Source organism: Caenorhabditis remanei, chromosome V, assembly GCF_010183535.1.
Source record: "Caenorhabditis remanei strain PX506 chromosome V, whole genome shotgun sequence".
Lineage (NCBI taxonomy): Eukaryota > Metazoa > Nematoda > Chromadorea > Rhabditida > Rhabditidae > Caenorhabditis > Caenorhabditis remanei.
Window position 1 is genome coordinate 5,480,312 of NC_071332.1, and position 26,955 is coordinate 5,507,266.

A 26,955-nucleotide genomic window follows, 5' to 3' on the forward strand; every position below is an offset into this window, starting at 1 on the left:
AAAAAATCTCCAGTAAAAATGAAAGCGTAAAGCGATATTTTAAAGTACAAGAGGAGACAAAATGAGACAACAAATACAGTGAAGCTCGTATAGTTCAAGGGAAAAAACGGGTAAGAAATGTGTCAGAAAGCGGGTATGATGAGAGAATGAAACAAGAATAAAGCTCTTGAGGATCTGAAGAAACATTGGTACCTGATCAGGGCTGATCAAAAGCATTTGGGGGTACTTGCGGTTACATGATGGTAGATCAAAAATTCCCTTGCAGTTCTTACTCGGAGTCTGGGAGGCTGTGAAGTAAACAATAAAAAAACCAACAACAATTGGAATAAAACAAGAGAAAATAACATTTAATTTTTGTAGATTTTAAAAGATTCCGAACCGAATCGATTCAACAAAAACTGAATAAACAAATTTGAATTTGGAATTGTGTAAACTTCTTGAGAGGCAGTTGGCTGATGGTTCAGAACTCTCTTCACTTCTTCCGTAGCCAATCTCGCCTGATTTTCTATTTGGATATGCTCGAAGTTGGTTCATTTGGATACACTCTGAAATTCAATTATATGAAGTTTGTCAGAAAATATAAAAATTACATCGCAAAGGTTGACTACATCTGTCAAATAAATCGATCCAAAGTGCGCTTCAATAGTTGAAAAATGAAGAAAATGTTCGATTGGTGGCAAGCCGGTTTCATATACACGCAATCCGAGATGTTTCGCCTGTTTCCATTGATCCATTTCGGCAATTTCGTCGATATTGTATTGTTCAAGTCCTTCGGAAATACTCATTTTTCGAGTGTTCCCGGTTTCAAACACCGTAAAACGCCCATCAAGTCATTCGGTTCTTCGGCAAAAATCAAGAAATTCTCCACGTGAATGTTATGATCCAATGAACTGAGTAGCTTGATTACGGCATCAGTATACAAAAAAGCGCCTTCAAACCAGAAACCAGAATTCGTATAAAACTCGAAATCTTTCAGACAAAGTTTCGGATTTCTCAGTAAAGGTTCCAATACTCCGAGTACATGTTTTCAATCACTTCCATTTGAAGACTTGAATTTTTCTTTTTTAAAACATCCCATTTTGAGTCAACGATAAGTGCACCATCCACAGTGACGTCTGGGCAACCAACCTCTGTATTATCGAACTAGATATGAGTACAGGGAGGTGCCTGCTGATCTATAATGGCTCGAAATCCATACGAAACGTTGCGGAGATTCAAACTGAAAATTAAAAATTGAAAGGTTTTCCATTTATAATTCGATGCTCACTATGACTTGATATCACATTTTTCGACCATTTTTCCAATCACGTAGTCTGGGAGATTTGAGAAAGTGATACGACTGAATAAGTGTCCACTGCCAAATCGTTTGTACCAGTAACCATGATCTTCCTTATCGATTTTATAATATTTAAATGCATCACATATTTAAATCGTCGATTGATTTTTCAGAGGAAGTATCCACGAATGTCAGGAATTGAGCGATCTCTGGAAAACGAAAATATGAAAATTTCACTCAGAAGATTTTTCTTACCGTTCATCTTCTTCTAGGTATTGATTAAACAAATACTCGTATTCTTCAAATGAAATCGATCCTTTTACCATTCTTTCAAACAGTTTCTTATAATTCGAATAAGATTTTTCAGTATGAAAACGTTGATATTTGTCATAGAGAACATGATCACGAAGATCGATCCGAGAATTCGGCGGTAGATTAGTCATTTTTCGAGATTTCTCTGTAATAAGATAACGTTTTTTTCGGGTTTTGTCACAAAAGAACGAAATATAATATAAAAAGCGAGTGAAACGCATTACATATCTTAATAAAAGAAACCACACAAAACAGCATTTTTATAAAAGTTAGCAACAAAAAAAAACCAACAACAATTGGAAAAAAAGAGAAATAAAACATTTAACTTTTGTAGATTTTGAGCATTGTCGAATCCCAACGCTCGAACTGAATAAACAAATTTGTATTTGGAATTGAGTAAACTTCTGGAGAGGCAGTTGGCTGGAGGTTCAGAGCTATCTTCACTTCTTCCGGATCCGTATCCTCATCTTCTATTTTGAAATGCTCGAAGTTGGTCCATATGGGAATGCTCTGAAATTTAAAATATACATATACAGTAAAAATGGAAGTGGCTTAATTTTTCGAGTTTTATTTGACGAATACTTCTTTTCGGGTTTTGATCCTTATAAGTAGTTTTTAACTTGATTTATCACTAAAAACACTCGAAAAAATGACATGACTCTGCAAATTCAACAAATCCTTTCGGATTCTAGATTCCGTGTTTCGGAATTCCGGGTATCTTTTCCATTCCGAATTCAAGTTTCCGGAAATTAAATAATGCATGCCATACAACTAATGCGTCTGGGTCCCGTGACGTCAGAAATTACTAAAATTACCTTGACCAAGTCTTCCAGGTGAATCGGAACAAAGCACGTTTCAATGGTTGAGAAATGAGATAGATGGTCAATGGACGGCAATTTGTATCCAGTCAACACGAGATGTTTTGCTTGTTTCCATTGGTCTATTTCATCGATTTGATTGCTCAACGGAAAATCGTGGTTAAACTCAATTTTTTCGAGTGTTCCCGGTTTGAAGCATTGTAACATTCCGATCAACTCTTTTTCGCTGTCGACGTCAATTGAGCAATGTTTAACGTGAATTGTACGATTAAATGTGTTCATAACCCTGATTACGGTCTCTGTATCCGATAAGAACCCTTGAAAAGCAAACTTGACAACTCCGAAACTTTCCAGTTGGAGTTTGGGATTTCTCAGCAAAAATGTCAGTGATCGAGGCATTCGTTTTTCGATCTCTTCGATTGGAAGACATGAATCCGGTGTTTTGAAACAAATCGAGTCAGCCGGAAGTGCACCATATACACCAAATTCTAACCGGGCTCTACAACGCACTTCAATTTCAGTGCAGGGAGGCGCCAGCTGATCAATGAGTGCTCGAAGTCCAAATGAAACGTTGCGGAGATTTAAACTAAAAAAGCATAAATTAAAAGGTTTTTCTTCCATAAATCGAAGCTTACTATGACTTCATATCACATCTTCCGACAATTTCAGCGAGAACATCTTCTGGGAAATCGGAGAATGTAACTTGAATGACATGTCCGCGGTGAAAGCGTTTGTACCAATAATCATGATCTTCCTTATTGATTTTATGATTTTTGAATGCTTTGCACAAATCATCGATTGATTTTTCAGCAGTTTTTCTGTCGATGACATCTGATAGAATGCATACTTGGATATCAGCAATTGGGAGATCTCTGAAATTTTTAAACTTAAACCTGTGAACTCAAAAACTCAATAATTACCTATTCTCAATAGTAGAATGGTAGATTTCATTGAGACATCGATTGAAACAAAGCTCGTATTCATCATATGAAATCGCTTTTTTTTCCAAATTTTTACACAAAAATCGATGATTTTCTATTGATTCTCGCATAGTTTTCCGTTGAGCAATGTCATAGAGAATGAGTGCACGGAGGTTGGCGGGAGAATTCGGATCGAGATCGGTCATTTTCTAAAAAATACTTTTTCTCGTGTTTTTTGCATTAGGCAAAATATAAAATCGGAAAGCAAATCGGGCGCATTACAATAATTAATACAAATATGACGACAAATACACAGTTTCTGACAATAAATTTACTTTATTGCAAGAAAACAAGAATAAAAGCGATAACTTACAAAACAAAAATCAAAACACCAACGCTAAAACTAGAACTAAACTCTGAAAGCCAACCGACTTCAGAAAACTACTTGTTGCCACGTGGCGTAAACGTGTCCAAGTGAACTGACGCGCTGAGTTTACGGTAGGCGCGTGAGGCTTTGGCGGAGTTTCGTTGCGTATTTATTGTGAGGACTCGGATAACTACGGGGTTACAGGGGTACCTTGCCACCGGCAACTGAAGTAGTAAATGAGTAAGGTAGTAAATGAGCAATTGAAAGTAAATGAGTATTTGCCTGAAATTGTGCATATTATCAGTTTTCATCATGATGATGCGCTCATTTCATTATATCCGTCAGAAAACAAATTATCATGAGATTGAGATCAAAAGTGATAAGCAATTCACTTTTTATTCCGAAAGCAACATGAATCAAAAGCAATTAGAGGTGAGAATAATTGGCAAACAGTAAATCGGAAATAAGAAGTATACCAGTATAGAAAATCGTAAAATAAAGAAGCGCAAAAGGGGAAGAAATTCGATGTAAATAAGTCAAATGGTACACGAAAAATCTCCAGTAAAAAGGAAAGCGTAAAGCGATATTTTAAAGTACAAGAGGAGACAAAATGAGACAACAAATACAGTGAAGCTCGTATAGTTCAAGGGAAAAAACGGGTAAGAAATGTGTAAGAAAGCGGGTATGATGAGAGAATGAAACAAGAATAAAGCTCTTGAGGATCTGAAGAAACATTGGTACCTGAACAGGGGGATCAAAAGCATTTGGGGGTACTTGGCAGGATGTGAAAATACTAACGAGATAGATGAAAACGAAAGTGATTACATGGAAAGAACAGTGTCGGTGCCGAGGAAACTGGCAGTCCGGCTGGCTATCGAAGCCGTATCGATGTCATGGAGAGACCATTCACCGCCGCGGCCCTGAAATCAAAAGTGATTGTAATGGGGTAATTCAGGTTATGTAAAAATGTATTTTAATACACATTTTACCTTATTCACGAGCGGTGAAAAATGTTCGTTGTTCGTGTTATTCTCCCCATTTTTCCCCCTTTTCTACAGTTTTTGGGCATCATTTCGGCTGAGAACACCAAAAAGCTTAAAGGCAAACGGCAAAATAAGTGAAGAAAAAGGGAAAAATGGTAGAAAAACATGTTTAAAAAAACAGTTTTCATCATTTGTGAATAAGGTAAAATGTGTATTAAATTACATTCTTACATGACCTGAATAACCGGTTATTTTATAACCCCTTAATGAAAAATATGTTTAAAAGACCAACCTTCACTCTCAACTCCATATCGTGGAATTGCTTGAGCGAATAGCGATGTCCAACTGACACAAATGTGATCTTCTCCTCTTGCAGTTTTTTATAAATTTGCATTTCCAACTCGAACCCAATCGCCGACGTGGATTCATCCAGGAACACAATTCGTGGCCGTGTATAGAACACTCTTGCCAACGACATTCTTTGCAACTCTCCAGGCGACAACGTCTTCATCCAATCCCATTCAACTGGAGTATCAAGCCCTCCACATCGTTCGATGAGGTGCTCCATTTTAACCCATTCAAGGATTTGAGTGATTCTCGCAACATCTTTATCAACTTGCAGAGCTTTTACGGGATAAACAATTTGCTGTCGGAGAGTGGTGTTTCCAGATGGGAAATATGGCTTCTGAGCGAGGAAGAAGAGATTCGAAGTGAGACGACGCCAATGACAGTCCATTTTTCCTGATGAACAATGCCAGAGACCAGCGAACATTCGGAGAAGAGAAGACTTTCCAGTACCACTGTCTCCGGTGATGAGAAGGGTTTGACCTTGGATGATTTGGAGGGAAAGCACTGGAAGAAATAATTTTTTTAAATAGAAATTCCCTTTTGTTAAGGGGTTACTCAGCTCATGTAAAAATGTATTATAATACATATTTTACCTTATTCACGAACGGTGAAAAATTTATTTTTTACATGTTTTCTCCTATTTTTCTACCATTTTTCCCTTTTTCTACACTTTTTTCACCGTTTTTCTACTGTTTTCCGTCTTCAATCCGGCAGTGAACATCAAAAGGATGCCGCCCGTGTCGAGATGTCCAAATTCAATAATTCCCGCCTTAAAGCTTTTTGATGTTCACTTCCGAAATGATGACGGAAAACTGTAGAAAACGGTGAAAAAATGTCGAAAAAGGAACAAATGGTAGAAAAATGGGAGAAAGACATGTAAGAAAAATAAATTTTTCACCGTTCGTGAATAAGGCAAATTATGTATTAAAACACATTTTTACATGACCTGAATATTGTCGAAACAAACTTTCTTGACATTCGGTGTTTGCGGATCTAAGTTCCCGCGCTTAAAATAAGCCACGCCCTCTTTCCGTTGCCTCGCCTATATATTAAGGAAAGATCGGGGAGTTCGACTAATATCATAGCCGAGACAACGGAAAGAGGGCGTGGCTTATTTTAAGCGCGGGAACTTAGATCCGCAAACACCGAATGTCAAGAAAGTTTGTTTCGTTAATAACCACATTACAGTTTGCTGAAACTCACACTGTACAATCAAGTGACCATGATCATTCGGGGGAGAAAGTGTCGCCGAGTCAACTGTGATCGCAACTCCATCATCCGGCCACTCATCATCTCCATTCGTTTTTCCACCCAACAAATACTGCGCCTCCTCCTCTTCTTGCTCATCTCTCTCCAATGACATTTGTTTTCCGTGAATCTCTTGCATATGACGTGTCGCTGATTTGTCATCCTCATCTGAAGCGATGACGACGACAGATGATGGGACAGTTGACGGAGGACGATCGGTTTCAAGACAATCCGAGTGGAGGCGATTCAACTCTTCGTGAAGTTCCATAACACTGAAAATATGAAAATTATTGGAGACTGTGATAAGAGGTTAGTACCGATGAGTGACTCCAGCGAGCTCTCCGAAATCTCCAGCAAGCTTCAAGACGGTTGAGAAGCTGTAGATGAGGTAGAGATAGAAGAAGGCATTCTGAAAAAATTATACTTTATCAAGTGGAAAATGATATTTCTTTTGTTGAATTCTTCCACTATTCCAATATAATTATCCTAGGTTGTTACGCACATATGGATCTCTTTCCCATCCCTTCATTACTTCAAATTTCCATTTTCATCCAAAGAATCGCCTCTTTTTATTCAAATCCCTCTTCCCTTCCTTCTCATTTTATGATCAGATCTCAGGACATCTCCCCAGAAGAAAGGCCGGAACAGATGGGCTCAGATAGTCAAGAATAGAAGCGGAAAGTGATTAATTAGTTTGTGTGCGGGGGCGACGACGACAATAAAGAAAGAAGGAGGGAGTCCAAATTGAGCGAAAAGTCCCTTCCAACGATCTATTCCATTTCTGATGGATTGGACTTTTATGAGTCAGTAAATCATGCGGTGTTGTCGTGTCGAGTGTGTGCAGGTGGCACTTTGAAATACATGCCATTTTTCATCCAGCTGCCGGACGAAAATTGCTTCGACAGGAGAAAGAAAAAACTTCTGTAAATCCCAAAGGACTTCATTTTTCTCCACTTTTCTCGAGCTTAATTCGAGCTTCCAAAGTTCTAAGCTCAATCCCAACGGGACTTGTTTTGTTTCTTCTTTCTCTAGTTTAATCATTCTCCCTCTCTGATGAGATCACATTGTATCTAAATGCTCGAATAGTCGTCAGCTGACTTCCTTCAGTTGTTCTCATCGCCCTCCCTCTTCAATTCTTTTCATTCTTTAGACCCGAGCCCCAATGGCAACACAGAAACGGAAGGAATGGGCGGGTGGAAACAGAGACAAAAAAGGAGAGTGTTGTCGTCTTGTGACTCTACTGAACGACGACCATCTGCCTCATCTGTTGGGGGCCGTCGCCACTTGAGATTGGAAAGGAAAAAAAGGAGCACGAATATATGTCCTACTGAGAAGAGCATTTACTGGCATTGGTGTAACCGCTATCTTTTTGTGGAATGCACTTCTAAGCTGATTCAAATTGAAATATCAATTTACAGTAGAAATTTCGAAAAACGGATGGTAATGGGATATCTATCTGGTGATTTTCAAGACTTTTTTGAAAAAAAAACTAGCTAATTTTCAGAAAATGCACGTTCCCATCAAAGCCATCAGACATCAAAAGAGACGAGAAGTTCGATTCTCACAAACGACAGATATCACATTACCATCCGTTTCACCAGACTCTAAACATTTCTCTTTTGTAAATTGATATTTTTGGTATTCTGGAATCAGTTTGATTGTTATGATTATAAATAAATATCAAAGTGCATCACACAGGAAACGACCAAAGTGAACAATGAGTGACTCATTCCATTTTCCCCGTTTTTTTTCAAAAAAAAAACCAATCTGTTTTTGATTTGCACGGCCCAAAGTGTTCTACTACCAGATGTCATTCGAAGCAAGTCGTAAAACCGGCGGAATACGACTACCGCTTGTTTTGGGGTGTCGATGAACACGAAACGGAGGACAGACGATGACAAAAAATAAATAGCAGCTATTATATTTTCATCTCGAATTGAGTCAATCAGTTTCTTTTCTTTCTTGAAAAAGTTTCTTGAAAAAGAGCAAGAGCCAAATCAGGAAATTCAATCGAAACGTTGCAGAAATCAGATTTCCGCTTCTTTTTCACACAGAGTCTTGAGATAACGTCGGCTGCGAAGAGGCTGCTATTTAATTAATTCAGGTGAAATTTGGACTAAAAACTAATATGAAAATCGCTAAAAATAGCTTTTTCCGTGCAGAAGTTGTCACCTAGGCAATATTTTAATCCTTTTATTTAATTTCCGCCGATGAGTAGGCTACATTTTCTCTCTTATCAGTATCCAATAACCTGTCACTCAAACATCGTTGATCAATTTTTGAGCTTTGCAGCAGCGAATTCAAAGAGAAAAAGAAGAAAGAAACACTCACCCTTGAAACGATTCCGTTCAATTCTGCAGGCGTAACGTCGTCATAGAGATGAGTGATGAAGACGGGAATACCAATGATAAGATATGAGAGAATTCCGCCGAAATAATCGAAAATGTTGGTGATTCCGTTCAGTAACATTCTCCATTCGGTCAGCGATTTTTGTGTTAAAATCAGTGATTTCAATTTCTGATTTGTCATGATATTCTCCAAAACGCCGGCACGATAGAAGGCGATCGCTTCGACATTTGAACGAACTTCCATGTGTCGCTGACGGAAATCTCCTTCCATTTTCTCTTGTTCCGATACCTTCTGGACAATTGGAGACAGAACTAATTTGTTAATAATCGTCTGGACTACAAAATACGAGTAGATCGCTGCGGGACCAATCCATCCGGAACTCTCATAGGTCAGCCATGTATAATACCCGATGATAAATGGAGCAGTGACAACTGGGGCTAAGAGATCATTTGAGAGAATCCGAGTGGCTTTTTCAATGTCTTGCGTGAGACGTTGATCTCTGAAAAATTGAAATTTCTGAAGTTTCATTCGAAATTTATAGGGAAAACTAACGGATTGTCTAGCATATCACCAGATGACGAAAGCTTGAAAAATGCTTGTCTTTTGAAGTATAATCTATGCATTGTGAGATTGCAAACTTGGCGAGATTTGATTGCGAGCATATTAGTGAGATATTTGAATACTGCTAGTGTCTGAAGCAGATTTTCAATTAAACATAATCTTTTTGGTTTTTAAGATTCTTACAAATGCTTTTCCAATAATAATCGCGGCTCCTCTCGCACACAAACTCTTGAACGTATCAATATCCCGATTTCCGAGTGCCACGTAGAACAGACTTGGCTGTATTCCGACGAGATACGTCATCACTTGATCTACCGCTGTGGCGACGAGAAGAGCTCCGGCGAGCCACGCGGTTATCGACCGACGATGACATGGGAAGAGGATTTTCAGAAGGCGCCAGAACCTCCGAAAGAAGAGGAAGTCGAGCGCCAGTCTGGCCATTTTCACCCGGGTGGTGTTTGTGGCGGCGCGACCTGTAATTTTTAAGAAATAAGATAGAAAAGACAAGGAGCCGAGGGTCAGAGGAGATTTCAGGGAAATAAACAGAGAAGGATATCCGGATATTTGAATTAAGGTGTTTTCAAATAAATGCGAAGGGGACAATGAAACTTTATTGAAAAGGTCAATGAACACAAACTAATCACCTCTATCTCTATCCGTTCGTAAATCGTCAAGCGGAATCTCTTTGTCGGGCTCCATTTTAAAAGAACGATGGAATCCGGGTGCAAACTGGAAAGCGAGTGGTGAGTGTGAGTGATAGTGCCACATGCAGAACGGAATTAAAACAACATGACGAAAACAAAAAGAGCAAATGTTTGAATTTTTGAAAAAAGACAAATTACATGGTCTATATAGCAAAATGAGCTACAAAACATAAATAAATTATATGTAAGAAAAGCTTCGACCATTTTGTGTTGGAGCGTTGAATAAGTTCGGTCAGCTGTACACGCAAATACACTTGTGCGTCCGCACACAGTGTAACGAGGGGAGTGGGGCAAGAGAGAAAGTGAGAGGAGAAGGAGAAGAGAGAAAGAAAATACGCAGACATTGGAAGAAAAAAGATGATGGGCGGGAAAGCAGAGGGACTTCTCCTTCTTCTTTTGCAGTAAGAAAAAGTAAGGTCCAGTGGAAAAAATGGTGTTTGTGATAACGATAAATATTTAGTGTTCTAGCAAATGAGATGCGCATGTTTAAGTGACACACATTGAATTTTTGCATTTATAATGTTCATCATGAATTATTAACGCAGTTTTTTAGTATTTAGAGTCTGAAATTATAAAAAGAATTCAACATTCTTCTGTTTTTCTCTTTAAAAAGCTTTTTTGAGCTTGAAAAAATCCTCCAATTTTAATTAAATTGTCTCGTTAAAAAATTGCAATCGCGCTCCAGTGGAATTTTATTTTCGCGCTAATTTGATTTTTAAATTTTTATGCGGCGCCTCCTAATTTTTTAAAAACTTTGATTTTAAGTAAAACAATACAAATTTGACAATTTCTTTAACAAAAACTCAAAATTTCGAACATTCATCCAGATTTCGGTGATTTGTGTAAGCCTTTTGAACGTCTAATCCTTCGAAAAATAATGAGATATATTTAAGCCGACGGCGAGAATCCGATTCCTCGACACTTGCGAAAGTCACAACCAAAAATGAGCACGAAACGACGGCTTGTAGTGTCTTCGGGTAAAAACAAATTGCATTGTGTTACGAAATCTCTCTTTTTCTCAGATTCGGATGATGATATGCCGGCGAAGACGAAGCAGGAGCAATCAAAGGCAACGATTCCGGCCAAAAAGAGGGTTGGAAGAATGAAATTTTACTAAATGAACTAGTTTCAATTTTCAGCCAAAGCCGGTGACGTTGAGTGAAGAAGAAGAAGAGGAGGATACTCATATCCGTCAAAAAAAGACGACGAAGAGGTCGAAGAAGCGAGAGGAGGTGGAGAGCGACGTGAGAAAGCACTAATATTCATGAAATATCTCAATAATTAGCTTTTAGATATCCTCGGAGGAAGATGAGCTTGTGCGCGGGAGTGACGAAAAGAAGAAGAGAGTGTCGAAAAAAGACGGAAAGAAAGCTTTGCCGCCAGGTCAGAAAACATTGGATTTTATGAGAAAGCCTTCAACTTCTTCTACTTCATCAAGAAACGAGGAGCCGAAGAAGAAGAATATTGAGAAGACGCTTGTAAATCCAGCGGATTTCTTCAAAAACTCGCCGGCTCCATCGGCATCGAAACTTCCGAAAGTAACACCAAAGGTTGTTAAGACTGTAGAGAAATCAGCTACACCAGTGAAGATCAGTCCTTCAACTAAAGAGAACACGAAGGCTAAGAAGGTGTCCGATGACGAGTTCGTTGATTCTGATGATAGTTTCGATAATTTCAAACCGATCACAGCGGCGAAAAAGACACCAGAGAAGAAAAAGGAGCCGGAGAAGAAAGAATTAAAGAAGGAAACTTCGAAAAAAGAGCCTCCGGTGAAGAAAGAAGTCCCGAAAGTCACCTCAGATGTCTCCTCATCAAGCCAAGTGTCCACTTCGTCCGTGGTCTTCCCCACAAAACCAAAAGGTCCCGAACCGGTATTGTCATGGGTTGATAAATACAAGCCGAAACGTATGGACCAACTTGTCGGACAGAATGGAGAGAAAAGTCCGATGAACAAGCTCATGGATTGGTTGAAGAATTGGGCGAGACATAACCTTGGCGAGGGTGCCAAGATCAAGAAGCGTAAGCTATCATTCGATTGACTTTTAACAAAACAATCAAATATTTTCAGCAAAACCACCACCGTTTATGGCACAAAGCGACGGTACTCCATTCAAAGCGGCGCTTCTCTCTGGAACACCGGGAGTTGGAAAAACGACGTGCGCTTACATGGCTTGTCAGCAGCTCGGTTTTCCGTTGGTCGAGATGAATGCATCGGATGTTCGTAACAAAAAACATCTGGAGGCGAAGATCGGCGAACTGTCAGGATCGCATCAAATTGAGCAATTTTTTGGAGTGAAAAAGTGCGTTCCGCAGGATAATCTGAAAGTTCATCATGTTCTGATTATGGATGAGGTTGATGGAATGTCTGGAAATGAGGATAGAGCTGGTGTAAGTGGTAGTTTCATCTAATCATCGGAAGTATCGCGTTTTTAGATTTCGGAGCTCATTCAAATCATCAAAGACTCCAAAATTCCAATCATCTGCATCTGCAACGATCGTCAACATCCTAAAATTCGTTCTCTTGCCAACCATTGCTTCGATTTACGGTTCTCGAAGCCACGTGTTGAATCGATTCGTTCTCGAATGATGACGATCTGCTCACAGGAGAAGCTGAAAATCAAAGTAGAGGAGTTGGATGAGCTTATTGAGTTGTCGGGACACGATGTTCGGCAGACTATATATAATCTGCAGATGAGATCGAAATCTGCCGATTCGAAAGTGAGCAAGAAAGATCAAGCATGGGTAAGTGGTTAATTTTTAGTTGGACATCATAAAAAATGCTTTTCAGGGACCCTTCGAAGCTGCTCGGCGACTTCTTGACTCTCGGACGACACTGATGGAGAAGCAGGAGATGTTTTTCGTTGATTATGGAATTATGCCACTTTTTGTCCAGGAAAACTATCTGAATATGAAGAACGATAAGCACTCACAGCTTCAAGCGATTCGTGGAATAAGAAAAGCCGCTGATTTCATTTCACTCGGAGATCTCGTTGATAAGCAGATTCGTGGAGGTGGCTCGTGGAAGTTGCTCAACGAGCAGAGTATGTTGTCGGCAGCACTTCCCGCAATGGCTACCGGTGGTCATTTGAAATCGATGCTTCAATTCCCATCGTGGCTTGGAAAGAATTCGACAGCTGGAAAGAAGAAAAGATTGTTACAACAGCTTGTGCAGCATACTCATCTCAAGTTTGTGACTCATCGCGTTTATTCATTTTATCGTATTTATTTTCAGAGTTTCCGCTAGTACTCACTCATTCGCAACTGATTATGCTCCTATGCTTCGACAGAAAATCACAAAACCACTGTTAGAACATGAAGTCGATGGTATCCCAGCTGTTATCGACACAATGACAGAGTATGACCTCATCAAGGATGACGCAGAGGCGCTCACCGAAATTGCTACTTGGCCCGGAAAAATCGATCCGGCTAGCAAGATTTTGAGTAAAGTGAAGGCGTCATTGACCCGCACACTGAATAAAACAAGTCGAATGCTTCCGTATTCGATCGATGAGGTGGCAAAAGGAAAACGGAAAGGTGTGAATGCGATCGGAATTGAAATGGACGAAGAGGGAAACTTGGTGGAGCAATTTGAAGATGAAGAAGGAGAGTCTGATAAAGAAGAAGAGGCGAAACCAACTTCTTCGGAAGTCATTGTCAAAACGAGAACAGTTGGACCATCAGGAACTACGAAGTCAACTCGAGGAGGACGTGGAGGAGCTCGTGGAGGAGCACGTGGCGGAAGAGGAAGCAAGAAGTGATTTGCTTCTAGTTTCCTGATTTTGTTTTAATCATTTGTGTCTTTATAACCACCCCGATTACTAGAATTGCACATTACCTGTTAAATGATCGATTTTAACTAAATATGAGACATGTGTTCTGCATTTTTTCTTTTTTCATAAGGTTCTGATGCATAAAAAATGCAAGGAATCATCAGGTAGAAGAAGAGCGGTTTAGTAAAGGGAACACCATTTTTCAGAATTATACAAATATTTATTATGAATTAGAATTATATTATTACCGGAGATAAAGGGGGATGCGTTAAAACCATTTGAACCTGTATTCGGTTTCTGATATCAATTAACAAATCATGGTGGGTGGGGGCACTGGCAACATAGAACATAGTATTTGTGCATTAGTAACTATTCGAAACAAAAATATGATAACAGTATGACGGGAATTATAAATACCTTAAGCGTTGTACCCAGCAATGAACAAGATGGAGAACTTGTTGACGTCGTTGACGATGCGAAGGGTTTCTTCTTTGAAGTTGTTGAAATGAAGAGACAACAGATAAGTGGAATGTTGTTCCGAATACTGCATTTCACTTTTATCGAAATCTTTTTCGATTCCTGTCGGAGTGACTGTGCAAGTACACTTGATGACTTTAAGTTGAGCACAACCAGTCGACGGATTCTTCTGGACGCATCCGAAGAAGATTTTCAGTTGAATACAGGAAGCGAATGGGTCGAAAACAAGATGAATAGCGAAAATACCGAGCATTGCGAAACGATACAGCTATTTGGCAGGGGAATGAATATGGAGGAGAGGGACAGAGAGGGGCGGTCGCCTAAGAAATATTTCTAGTTGGGAGGAACGAGAGAAGCAAAAAAACGCTTATCACTGAATAGTGTGGGTCTCTGTGGCGAATTTCACCAAAAAGTGATTAAACAAACAAAAGCGCCTCCTTGTACGAAGACGACCCGTTCAGTGCCATTGTTTTCGTGTCTTGCCGTTTTGAAACAAACTACATATTTACTTTATAAGGGTTTGGTGGGAAAAATCAGAAAAAATTCAGGCAAGAGTGAAGGAACTGTGTAGGGAAACGAAGGGAATCGAGAAGAATCATCGCAAACGATCTGTGGAGAAGCACTAAATACATTATGCAGAATGGCACATCGTAATACCATGGGACTTGCTGAAAGTTATATCCATTAAATAAAAAACCAAAGATTCAGAATACATCACTCAAATATGTACAGTACTCACTATATAGATTATGACACTTGAAGTGGAAAATGACGGATTTTGAGAATGTGACACAGATACCGTAAGAATACGCGAGTGCTAGGTTTGAATTGAACAGACTTGGATTTTTCCGAGTCGTGAAAGATACGACTAATAAACATAAAATTTGAATTTGACACTCAGCCAAGTATTTTATGGCATCGTGCCAATCGTTGTGCGACGGAGCGAGATTCCGCGACCTTACGCTTCGCACTGCTGTGAAAATAACTGTATTATAACGGAGTCTGTAATAAAATAGAATATGTACTACAACTGCACCATCTCTATGCTCAGAATTTATGAGTATGATTTTCCGGTTGTTTTACTCGATTCTGATTAGAATCTGCGTAATTAATAACCTCTAGATTAGCAAACTGGGAGTGCAGAAAAACGATAAGAAGCAATGTTTCATTAATAGACAAGACAACGTGTACAAAAACGGAAATGTGAAATCGAACAAGAAAAAGCACCGGAAATTAGACTGAGCAATCGTGTGACTCTACCAACAAGCACTGAAATAGATCCAACAGTGTCTGATGTGATTGCGAAAGGTGACACCGTGAAACTCGTTGAAGATTAGACCCATCACATAACGAGCGAAAGATTCGGAGTATGACATTCTGTTGGTGGAGACGTTGTGAAAGATGTAGCCGAAGAATACTGTACATGTCCATTTGAGAATGTGGAGGTTCACTCGATTGGATGCAAGAATCTCCTGGATTTCAGCATAGAGGAGTCGAAACTGAATAACAGGGAATTGGGGGTCGAGAACCACATGGATGATAAGAACACCTGGCATTTCTTGGAATAGTTTAGGAGAACTGACTGAGGAAATAATGACTGGAAACTGATAAGAGAAACATTGACATCATGTATTTCGAGAGTTAGTATCGTGGTAAAACGAAAAATTATGAAATTAAGTTTTTGTTGATAAACTAAGAAGTAACTGGTGCCTCCAGGTCTCGTAATTTGAATGGCATTGGGTTTTTTGTTGTTTTACTGATTCTGTGTGCACAGTCTGACATACCTACCGTAAAACGTGTAATAGTGGCGCCCCTTTTCGCAACGGTATATCTCTGTTCACAAAGGAAATATCAAAAATAACTGACAAAATATAGCTTAATATTCATAGAACATTTCTTCAGTTGAAAACGTTTTCATATTTTTAAAGGCAGCCGAGATAGGATGCTCCAAACTCTTGCTAGCGGGTGCGCCTCTATTACAGGTTTTACGGTATTCAATGAGAATTCTACAAGTTTGAGACGGGGAGAGTATCATTCCGGTGCTCTCCGTTTGGGCGGTAGGGAGGAGTTGGGTAGCGACCCGGAAGTATGGATGCCCAACCACCGCAATCTGATCTGGCAATGTGTTTCGGATGGTCTCTGTCTCTAGATCTGAAATAGAGCTCTGGCCTGAAGAACACACGCGCGGACCGGTTGGATGCCGACTGGATCTGGAGGGTGCAAACCTGAAAGGGAAAGTTGAAGGCCGTGAGGCTCCTGGCGGGAAACTCCGTCATAGTCAGTGGTGTGCCAACACCCGACGACTATGACATAGTTGGAGGAATCCTGATCTGATAAAAATCATTGTTCATATAAGGGAGGGGATGGTAAATACCCAAGGTCCGAAACCATCAAAGCAGCTACTGACCAGCATAGTAGTGATGAACACATAGACCTTGGGGTTCCCTGAACTCGACCCATCTGCACAAACCCACTTTGTACAAATGAACCAAACTGATGAAGAGTTTAATGATTTCTTACATCACAGCTAGCGGACCTACCGTGAGGTAGATTCCCGCCGCTGTAGCAGGCTCGCCATGTCCAGATTGATGGTTCTGTTTAGCCTTGTATTGTCGTTAAAAAACCTATCTCTTCTTTTTTGTACCAAGTCGTTCTTAAAAGTCGTGGTTACTTGAAGTATTTTGTAATAAAGTATTATCGGAATAAAAAAGTTCCGACATTTTTTACCGACGCGCAAGAGTCGCGGTACTGGTAGATCAGAAACGCCCACTCATCATAAACATTTCTTCTGCAAAATCAGGGCACGGTTTCATTGAATTCGCGGGTGAAGTTTTGTTTAAAAATACCACTTTTTAAATAAAATTTGACCTATTTCCTTTAAAATTTGATCTTTTTTCCTCAAACTTCATGGTGGAAATGAAATTTTAAGGGAAATAGGTCAAATTTTATTTAAAAAATGGTATTTTTAAACAAAACTTCACCCGCGAATTCAATGAAACCGTGCCCTGATCTTGCAGAAGAAATGTTTATGATGAGTGGGCGTTTCTGATCTACCAGTACCGCGACTCTTGCGCGTCGGTAAAAAATGTCGGAACTTTTTTATTCCGATAATAAACGAATCTAATATTTTCAATGAAAAAACATGTTATCTGCAGGAAGACTTTCCTTACAACGTGATGCCATTTCAAAGTTAACAATGTTACGTAGCTTGAACAAAGATCTCAACTCATGAAAGCTCACAATTTTAATTCGGAAGGAATCAAGTAACGTCTTCTAAACACTATTCATTGTAAACGACACTGCCGTTGTTGCCTGTTCACTTCGCTTCGTTTTCCACAGCCTCTGTCTTAGAATCGGAAGAAAGAATATGATGGCGACTGGATCCAAGAACGGGAAAGCGGATAATGCAATTGTTCCAGTGTAGTTGAATGCTCTCAAAACTCTTTTGATTTTGAGTTTTTTCTTTTAAACTCACCTTCCCATATTATAATTGAAGACTGGAGAGAACCATGCGACAAGAGATGGCATGAAACTGATACAAATTGGAATAATCGTTTGTACAGTAAGAGCAATCAAAAGTTTTCTTTGCAATACTGCCGTCTCTTGACTCATCATTGTATGAGATCGAGAATCGTTGAGTTTTCTCATAATCTTATACCCAAAAAAGACATATGTTGAGATTGATGCACTCGACATGAAGACTAGCATCAGGACCCCAATCCAACTCCGGAATTCGTCTTCTCCACTTGCTTCCTGAACCAAACTTATTAAATTTAGATTTTATGACAACCCTTGCTCACACTATAGATAGCTGAAAGCATGTTGAAATCAGCAGGATCTGCTCCATACTCCTCTCGAAAAGCGTTCCTTATGTAACTCTTCACCGTTTTCGGAGCATATAACCAACTTTCACAAACCCACCCAAAAAACAGAACATAGGCAGCACATAATCCGAAAGATCCAGTCATGAAAAAACGGAATCGGGTGCTGGTGTACTTTGATCTGAGGATCACCAAATATCTGAATACGAAATGGCTGATAAGAATAGAATAGCTAGATGCCAGCATAGAGCACCGAACGGTTAGAACAAAATGATTGAAACTTGATGCTTTTTCAAAGGGACCATCCGTTAGAAGCAGATAAAAACAGTAGCGGTATCCAGATATTCCCTGAAAATGAAGTGGTTGCATTGACACTTTTTTCACTTTTTCAGATGATTCCCTACTATCGGCACCGCGATTTCCAGAGTCGAGTATATCACATTGAAACAGGCAAAATAAAGTAAAAGAAAACGATAGTTTCCGAGGCAAATAGATTTACCACTGAACACTAGATACACAAACACCGGGTTCACTATAAACGCCAAAAATCCTAATAGCTTTGGAGCGTAATGGTGAATCCAGCCAATGTACATTCTTTGAGGGCAAATGGGTATAGAATAATGTGCCACATCCAAAAATAAACCCATAATTGTACAAACTCTCAAGTGGGTTAAAGTTATTAGAAACTTTCACTGTATAGTGTGTTTTCACGGAATAAATCTCGAGGGATTCGTTTTGACGTACTTGGTCTATGCATTTTATGTATTGTGAATTGCACGGTCTCCTAGACTCCGAAAAAGAACTGCAAGAAATGAGAAGACGTTGGATGAAAAAAGGACCCATCCATCAGAATTGTGTAGAATTAAATTCTCTGTCAAAAAACGTAAATTTTGGTAAGAAATTGTCTTTTTTGATACAGAAAAACCGATTTTCGGAAAAGTATGATTTTCAGCTCAGCCAAAATTCTTTTTCCAAAAATTATAAGTTTCAGGGCGTCCTCGAGTACATTTTCTGCAATTTTTGTTCAAAAATGTTTTTTTTTGCCAAAAATGTTATACTCACTTGTCCGAAAATCGGTTTTTCTGTATCAAAATGTTATTCTCTGGCCAAAATTCACTGTTCTGGCTCACAAGATGGAGCATTTTATTTTCTACAATTCTGATGTCTGCAAACCTAAAAAAATACTGCATTTTCAGTGCAAAAAATAAAAGAATTGAATTAAAACGGGAAAAAATAGTTTCTTGCAGTTCTTTTTAGGATGAAAAGTGTGGGAGGCCGTGTATTGGTCAAATTGTTTCCAAGAATAAGGTTGCAAAAAAATGAACTCTTTCAAACATTTTCATTTTACAAAAAAAATTCAATTAATTTTCCATCTATATGTCTCTTCTTTGACAGTTGATTAGCTGCTTCTAACGGAGCAAATAAGCCGCCGGTCCGTTTCCTTCCCAATCATACGGAGCCGCTTCATTGGATCCACAGACGCCGTATGCCGAACGCATCATTCCATAAATCGCTTGGTAGTTCGGTGCATCGTAATACTTCATCTGATCAACCATTCTCATGATATCTTGGAATTGTGGAGGACACGGAGGCGGGAAGAGTGTGGTCAAGTTGTTGCGAATACTCTGCTTGGCCGCTCCAACTTGCGCCATATCGGTGATATGTTGCCATGGGAGAGTTCCGTAGGAAAGTTCGACTTGCATATACATCCAAGTCTCCAAGTCATCCTTACGACACAGCTCTCTTTGGAGGTGACAACTGATTGGAGCATATTTGACAGTTCCACGGAATCCAGCAGCTTGGCGCGGCTTACGAATAGTTCCCTAGAAATTTTCCAATTAAAGTAAGACAAAATCCTCAAACTTACATCGTTTCCGGTATACTTTCTGCACATTCCGAAATCCAAAATGTACACCTTGCGGACCTCATTCAACTCGGGACGTCCAATAGTGTAGTTACCCGGCTTGACATCACGATGGAGGTATCCAATGTTATGAAGATCCTCCAACGCCTCCAAAGATTGAATTCCGATTCCAATGGAGCATCCCATCGTCATATGACCACCAGGTCCAGCCTTATTCAAATCAGCCAATGATTTTCCGACAAGTGTCATGACGACATAATTGAAGTTTCCAAACTTTCCCTTGTCCTCAATCTTACAGAAATGTCGATTTCCACGCTTCGAAAGCTCATTGAGCACAGAAACTTCCAACTTTAGCACTTGAATTTGTTCATTGCACCCTTCAACTTTCATCGCGTATTTTCCAGTGGCATCGAACACACGATAAACCGCTCCGAATCCTCCTTCTCCCAACTTCTTCTCGATCGACCATCTTTCTACCTACAACTTTATTCTTATTTTTAGGATACGAGTATATACAAATACCTGTTGTCCGGGGTTCAGCTGAATTAACTCGGCGGCCATCAGAAGTTGCTTGTTTTTTCAATAAAAGTCTTGTGGGAAGACAGTGTATCTATTGAATTGCGATTCCGATTGAAATCGATCGATATATAGGGGCGGAGTTTAGATTTAGAGCAAAGATACAACTTCGCGTCAGTGGATTATCACGTGGAAATATTTTTCCCGATTTTAAACTTTTAAAAGGACGAGTTCAAGTCAGAGTTATGGCACAAACTTAGTAGGGAAAGTCCTGGAATCAGTTTGAAGTTATGGCACGTGACCTATATCATTGGAAAGCTGAGAAAAGGCGGATTACAAATATATATTCAGTTTTGGCCATCGAGTCCTGGTATTTGAGAAAAACGAGGTCAAAGTTCAGCCAAAATGATTGATTGAAAATTTTTTGCAATTATCAAATCTTTGTAATTTTCTTAGACATTCGGACATTCGGACACACCGACAGACAGGTAGACACAAAATTTGTGTTTTTGATGCAGCATTATGCTGAAATTTTTTTTTTCAACGTAATTTTTTGAACAAAATAAAACATTTGGGCGTTTACCCTTCTAACTTTTTTACCCTTCTAACAAACCCTTCTAACTCTTTGAAAACTCAACCAAGTCTTAAGGTATTTATATTATTTTGAAGCTCTTGACTTGGTTTTTCATATAAACTACGTTATAAGATACTTGGAGCTTTAGGCCCCAAGCCTTAGGCATCTAGCCTTAGGCCTAAACAGGTAATAATTCTCTACTTTCCCAAACGTTGACTTTATGTTTTTCGAATGCCTGACCTCGAAGGCAAAAACTGATTATATATTTGGAATCAGCGTTTTCTCAGCTTTCCAATAATATAGGTCACGTCTTATAACTCCACGGTCACCTGGAGGCCTTCCCTAGTTAAAAGGTAAGAATCTGTTAGCTTCACCACGCAAAAACTACAGTAGCCCTCGTATAACAAGAGTGGAACAACAGGAAGTGCTCAATCGTATAACATATTAATTTCCGGTGCTATCACAATCTCTTCGTATTCCACTGCTTCACACACGTCAGTTATTCTACATGTCGTCACCTGAAAACTATCTTCCATGGATTACTGTAACCCATTTGATACCGAAAATTGGATTTTTCGCTTCCGTCATTCTTGGATTAATTTTACTCACGTTGAACTTTTGTGGAGCTCAACGACATTTTGGGTCCTATAAATATATCATCAGTATTTTCACTATATTCGGAATGATTTTCGCAACGAACGAGATAATTGTTTATCCAGTAAGCTTTTGTTGAGCAAGCCTTTATTTTAGTAAGTTCAGCATTTTTCAGAATATTCACAGCTATAATTCCGGATTTCTATACTTCAGTTTTGACGAATCATTTGGCATGAGTAGTGAAAAGACTAAAAATATTCCATTAGGTTTCAGATTATTCCAACAAAGAAATATAATTTAAAATATCCTCTTTCAGCCAGTTACACATTCATGTTTGCAGTAACTCTGTCCCTTTTACCCATTCAATTTATCTATAGATATTGGGCGGTTTTTAAGTGAATCATCAATTTTAGTCCCACCCTTTCAAAATTCAAAACTAAATTTCAGCGTTCAAAAACTAAAATTTTTCCACGGATATTACTGGTTGATTTGGCCAATGTTTTGCTCATATTTCGGTCTACAGTACTCTCTAGGAGTCTATTTTCTAATGGACATGGATGAAATTTCTATTGAATATTTTCGAGAAGAATTTCTTCTTCGTTATGAAGTGAATATAACTGAGATTCCAGCCAAGGCCGTTTTGGCTTATAATCCGTCGGATGGATCAGTTAGATGGTGGAATGTAATGAGCGTATTGAATATTTATCTCATAGTGAATACATTGTATTGTATCATGATATATTGTGGATGGAATATGCACAAAGGAATGGAAGAAAAAGTTCGCAACTTTTCGGAGATTTTGAAAAATCAGCACAAACAATTTTACAAAGCTCTAGTGCTTCAGGTTTGAAAGATTCTTGTGTATTTCGATGTAATTTATTTTTCAGATTGTCGCCCCCACCGTAATTCTATTTATTCCCATTACTTGCATTATAGTTTTACCATTTTTCAATCTCAAAATAAGTCTTCCATCTGGCGTGATTGGATGTTCATTCACTTTGTATCCAGCTATGGATTCACTTATTGTAATGTATGTTGTATCAGAATACAGAAAAACTGCGTGGAGAATTTATCAACATTTTTCGGTTTATTTGAATTCATGTAATGCGCCGAGAAGCATGGCAACTGGAACTAGCACGAGTGAGTTATTGTTCCTGTGACATTGAAACTCAAATACAGTACTGGTCAAAAAGATACGAACTTTAGTCGTTTTTAGTTGAAATTGCCCAACTTTGAGAGGGTGAAATGGTTATTCTGATTCTCGCACATAGTAGGTTTTTAATAAATCCTACAGATGAAAAGTAGATCTCCATTTTAGTTGTTCACAACATTTTTGTACTCACACTTCCTAGCAAATTATATATCGACAAAGTAATTTCTCTCTCAAATCAATCAATTTCAGTGCAAAATAGTGCGATTTTTGAGCTGTCGTCTTAAAATTACCATAACTCTTTAAGGAGTGCCCGTACAAAAAAGATGTCAACTACAAAAATGAAGCTCTACTTTTAATCTGTATGATTCATTAAAAATCTACTTGATGGGACAATCAGTATTACCTTGACACACTCTCAAAATTGGACATTTTCAACTGAAAACGGCTAAAGTCCATATCTCTTTGACCGGTACTGTATCTTGTTTTTTTTTTCAGATTCAGGGAAGGAGGGACGGCTTCAAAAACTTCAAAATTGAATCACCAAATGACAAAATGTTATTCCAAAATGTACATTCAACAATAAAACTATTTCTCAATTCAAAAAACAATTCTTGCATTTTGTTTGTCCATTTTTGTTTCTTCTCTTCTGTATTCTTCGTCTCCACCTCTCAATTTCTTCTTTTCTCAAAAAGAATAAAAAATAAGGACAAGAGACAGCAGACACTAAAAGCCCATGATGATCAGCAGGTTAACTTGACATTTCATCCATTCTCCGTCTCTTTTCAATCCTTTCTATTTCTCTTCTACAGGCCTTTTCTCCACGCCGTGGGCGTGTTCCTTTCCCGAGAGTGCGCACCATTTCTTCTCCTCCTGCCCCCTTACATTATTCTTCCTCAATTTTCTTCACCGTATTGATTTGTTTCAGAAGTGATGAAATATTTGGTGGTGCCGTTTCTCCTTCTCGGAGTTTTTGATGTCGTCGAATCGAAGGTATGAAATCTTTAAGCTTCATTGTATCCCAAAATGTTTAAATTTCATTTCAGGTAAAATGTCCAAGAAGTACATTTGGCGTCGAATTGGAGTGTGCATTCGAATGTTGTACATCTTTTGAAGGACGTGATCAAGGATATTATTGTTGTGGAATTGAGGAGAAACAACAATTGGAGAGAGGAGGACATCATCTGGCAATGGATGGTGGAGTTCCAAGATCTGATAGATTTGTGGCGTATGGAAACACTTTCCAGTAAGATTTACCGTAATAACTTTAATAGAGGCGTACCCAAGAGTTTGTAGCATCTTATCTCGGCTGTCTTTAAAGATATGAAATTTTTTTAAACTGAAGACATATTCTATAAATATTCAGCTATATTTTGTCAGTTAGCAGCTTTTTGATATTTCCATCGGGAATCGAGATGTACCGCTGCGAACAGGCACCGCTAAAAAGGAGATGATCAGTGGAGTCAAACTTAACAAAAATTATGAGATTTTTAGTTAAAAAGAAGCCTTCAAAGGTTAATGATAAATAACTGGAGCCATCAAAAATTATGAAAATGATCTTTTACAAATTCTTCTTTCAGATTTATAATATTTTTAGAGTCTTTTTAGTGTTTCCACACGTTCCTGACCGATTTCCTTTTATTCAGAGTCGACTACACTATGCTGGTGATCGGTCTGATTGTCTCCATTCTAATCTCAATCCTTCTTTCCTTCTTCTGCTGCCTTCTCTGTAACGGCTGCTGGCTTCATCGTCGCCGTAATCCACAACAGTATGAGAGTGTGCATCGCGACAATGGATGGTACCCCATTTGTTGTGAGTTCTAAGCTAGTAGTACTTTGGCACACATACCCCCTGTAGACCTGTGTCTCTTTCTTCGTTTATTATATCTCCCCCTTATTGTCAAGTGAGTTTTCTTTACTGTTTGCTCTTTTTCTTCTTTTTCTTCTTTTTCTTTTTGTCGCAAGCTTTTAGTAACGCTTGGCAGCAAGAAGAAGAAGGAAAAATGAAAAAGGGGACAGAAAAGAGAACAGTTGACTAATCACCAAATGAAATTGAAAGTTCTTGGGCGTTTCCCCCATCTGAAGACGTGTTTTTGATGGTTTCAACGTCGACATGTGATGGTCATTTGGAAATAGGAAATAAGAAGAAGAGAACAGATAAATAATTAAAACTATTTGTCATCAATTTCAAAAGATCACAGGTCTTTTTTCAAGAATTATTTTTTGCAGGCGGTTTCGGAATTCCAATGGGAACTGTCGTCTTCTCAACCCATCCACCACAGTATAGAGAGGATAGTGAGATGTATGGAGGATCTTCAATGTCCAGTTTGCCAAGTTCCAAGCAACGGTTAGTTGACAGAACAGAGGATGATAAGGGAGAAAATAACAGGGGGAATTGGAAGAAGATGATGGGATGAACAGCATGAAATGTTAGTAACACCTACAGTACCCTGTAATAAGACATATAATTTTGCATTCTTCTGGTCACTACATATTTCGACCGAAAAACATGTTTTTTTTTGAAAATTTTTGTTTCATTTTCAGTAAAATACAGTAGCTGTCCAGAATTCTGATTTTCACAAGAAAAATGGCAACTTTCATCTCGAAATTAAAGAAAAAAAATTTAAAGCATTTCCTACCCGGGCTCGGCTTTTTTTCAACAAGTCTGCAATTTTGAATCTTTTCAGTTTAAAATGTGGAACTTTAAAAGTGTGTGTTAGTATCACTTATTGTTCCTCAAAATTAATTTTTTATAAATCAAACAGATCAAAACTAGATCTCCTTTTTTGTAGTTAAAAACTTTTTTGTACGGGCATTCCTGAGAGAGTTATGGTCATTTTAAGACGACAGCTCAAAAATAGCATAATTTTGCTCGGGTAGGCTTATAGGAACGTTGTCAACTCAAAAAATGAAGCTCCACTGACACGGAACTGCAGAAAGCTGGGTCGGTATAAAATTAATTATTTGTATATGTTTTGGTGTCATGAACTGTCCACGGTATTTTTCTTCCGAAATTATTTTATAGTAAAAATCTAAATTTTAAAAGTTGGAGGCCAAAACCGCTCTACTATTGTTGTCATCTAAATTCAATGAAAATTTCAGTCCCAAGAAAAAGTTTTGTTTCTATTGACCAATGACTCATTTTCTCTCTCCTTCTAATATCAAACAGAAATACAAAAACCTTTACAATACCATAATTTCAGTGTACGTTTCAACCCGGACGGAACCCCACGAGGAGTGCTTAAAAACGGACACGAAGGAGGACAACCACAGCAATATTATCGAGACTAATCTAGAGAAGATTTGTTAGAAGTTAACACTAAAAACCCCGTTTTCCATTTCCATTCCCATCCTTTTTTCACTTTTTCTCTGTCTCCTTATCCTTTTTTCTCTTTTCAAAAGCTTTCACGGTGCAATCGAAATCCCCCAAAAACTGTATAGAACAAGTCTGGTTTCCCTACGTTTTTTGACTTAATAAATTCAAGAACTGCTTGTTTTGAAAGAGAATTCAAAGCATTTGAAACGTTTCATCCAAAAATGAAAACATGAAAAATCAGAAAATTGAGCAAACTGATGTAAGACAAAGCGTTCAAATTTGTAAAAAAGGAAGAAGAAGGAAAAGAAGTGACCCGAGTGTTTTGAACTGAAACAATCAAAAATAGAAGAGAAGGAAAACGCTAGTAACCGGTACGAAACGGAGAAGAAGTGGGTGGGAGGGGGACACAATATCAGAAGTGGGGAGTGAGCAGATGACGGAGGAGAAGAAGGATCAGCGGGATTTTGAAAATATTAGAAAACTATTGAAGTTACACCAACAACAACCAACTAAGAACCATAAGAAATACAATAGAGAGTGAAGAGGTGGGAGAGGCGGAGTTCCCATTACAGTGGTCTGCATAGCATGTGCAGACGTCGATGGTTGAATCGTCAGGAGAATCTCCACCAAGTTTGAATAATTCTTTTTTCCTAAAAATGATTCGCTCAAGTTCGAAAAAGTTCTCTCCAGAATCTTCAAAATCTGTAGCTGTGTCTCCAGAGACAAAATGTTCGTACAGTCACAAGGTTGTAAACTTTGACCGTTTTCAGTTAAAAATGCCCAACTTTGAGAGTGTCTGTCCCACAAAATATGTTTTTATGGTATCAAACAACCCAAGAGTAGAACTCCATTTTTGTAGTTGACAACTTTTTTGTATGGACACTCCCTAAAGAGTTACATATGGACAAAGTAATATCAGTCTAAAATAGTGCGATTTTTGAGCTGTCCACTTAAAATGACCATAACTCTCTAGGGAGTGTCCGTACA

General features: G+C 38.6%; 7 protein-coding genes across 7 annotated transcripts; 1 reads left to right on the top strand and 6 right to left on the bottom strand.

Moving 5' to 3' along the window:
• Positions 1–530: 530 nt before the first annotated feature.
• GCK72_017464 (uncharacterized protein) lies at positions 531–785 on the bottom strand (the record flags this gene model as incomplete). Its single annotated transcript, XM_053732103.1, has 2 exons — positions 531–545; positions 591–785. The coding sequence occupies 2 exons, from the start codon at positions 783–785 to the stop codon at positions 531–533; spliced, it is 210 nt and encodes a 69-aa protein (XP_053581016.1).
• Positions 786–1,909: 1,124 nt separating this feature from the next.
• Positions 1,910–3,532, bottom strand: GCK72_017465 (uncharacterized protein; the record flags this gene model as incomplete). The annotated part of the gene is made up of 4 exons (XM_053732104.1): positions 1,910–2,098; positions 2,404–2,992; positions 3,042–3,278; positions 3,327–3,532. 4 exons carry the CDS (start codon positions 3,530–3,532, stop codon positions 1,910–1,912), a joined length of 1,221 nt encoding a protein of 406 aa, XP_053581017.1.
• A 982-nt stretch (positions 3,533–4,514) lies between these two features.
• On the bottom strand, positions 4,515–9,881 carry GCK72_017466 (uncharacterized protein; the record flags this gene model as incomplete). Its single annotated transcript, XM_003102343.2, has 8 exons — positions 4,515–4,613; positions 4,969–5,528; positions 6,228–6,544; positions 6,590–6,681; positions 8,604–9,120; positions 9,174–9,313; positions 9,366–9,655; positions 9,827–9,881. The coding sequence occupies 8 exons, from the start codon at positions 9,879–9,881 to the stop codon at positions 4,515–4,517; spliced, it is 2,070 nt and encodes a 689-aa protein (XP_003102391.2).
• Positions 9,882–10,829: 948 nt separating this feature from the next.
• Positions 10,830–13,644, top strand: GCK72_017467 (uncharacterized protein; the record flags this gene model as incomplete). Its single annotated transcript, XM_003102292.2, has 8 exons — positions 10,830–10,863; positions 10,909–10,979; positions 11,026–11,130; positions 11,179–11,905; positions 11,955–12,274; positions 12,320–12,628; positions 12,675–13,072; positions 13,119–13,644. The coding sequence occupies 8 exons, from the start codon at positions 10,830–10,832 to the stop codon at positions 13,642–13,644; spliced, it is 2,490 nt and encodes an 829-aa protein (XP_003102340.2).
• A 430-nt stretch (positions 13,645–14,074) lies between these two features.
• On the bottom strand, positions 14,075–14,386 carry GCK72_017468 (uncharacterized protein; the record flags this gene model as incomplete). The annotated part of the gene is made up of 1 exon (XM_053732105.1): positions 14,075–14,386. The coding sequence occupies one exon, from the start codon at positions 14,384–14,386 to the stop codon at positions 14,075–14,077; it is 312 nt and encodes a 103-aa protein (XP_053581018.1).
• Positions 14,387–17,406: 3,020 nt separating this feature from the next.
• GCK72_017469 (uncharacterized protein) lies at positions 17,407–18,547 on the bottom strand (the record flags this gene model as incomplete). The annotated part of the gene is made up of 4 exons (XM_053732106.1): positions 17,407–17,566; positions 17,609–17,886; positions 17,934–18,302; positions 18,359–18,547. The coding sequence occupies 4 exons, from the start codon at positions 18,545–18,547 to the stop codon at positions 17,407–17,409; spliced, it is 996 nt and encodes a 331-aa protein (XP_053581019.1).
• Positions 18,548–19,363: 816 nt separating this feature from the next.
• On the bottom strand, positions 19,364–20,379 carry GCK72_017470 (uncharacterized protein; the record flags this gene model as incomplete). Its single annotated transcript, XM_003102348.2, has 3 exons — positions 19,364–19,777; positions 19,822–20,295; positions 20,341–20,379. 3 exons carry the CDS (start codon positions 20,377–20,379, stop codon positions 19,364–19,366), a joined length of 927 nt encoding a protein of 308 aa, XP_003102396.2.
• Between the last annotated feature and the right edge of the window lie 6,576 nt (positions 20,380–26,955).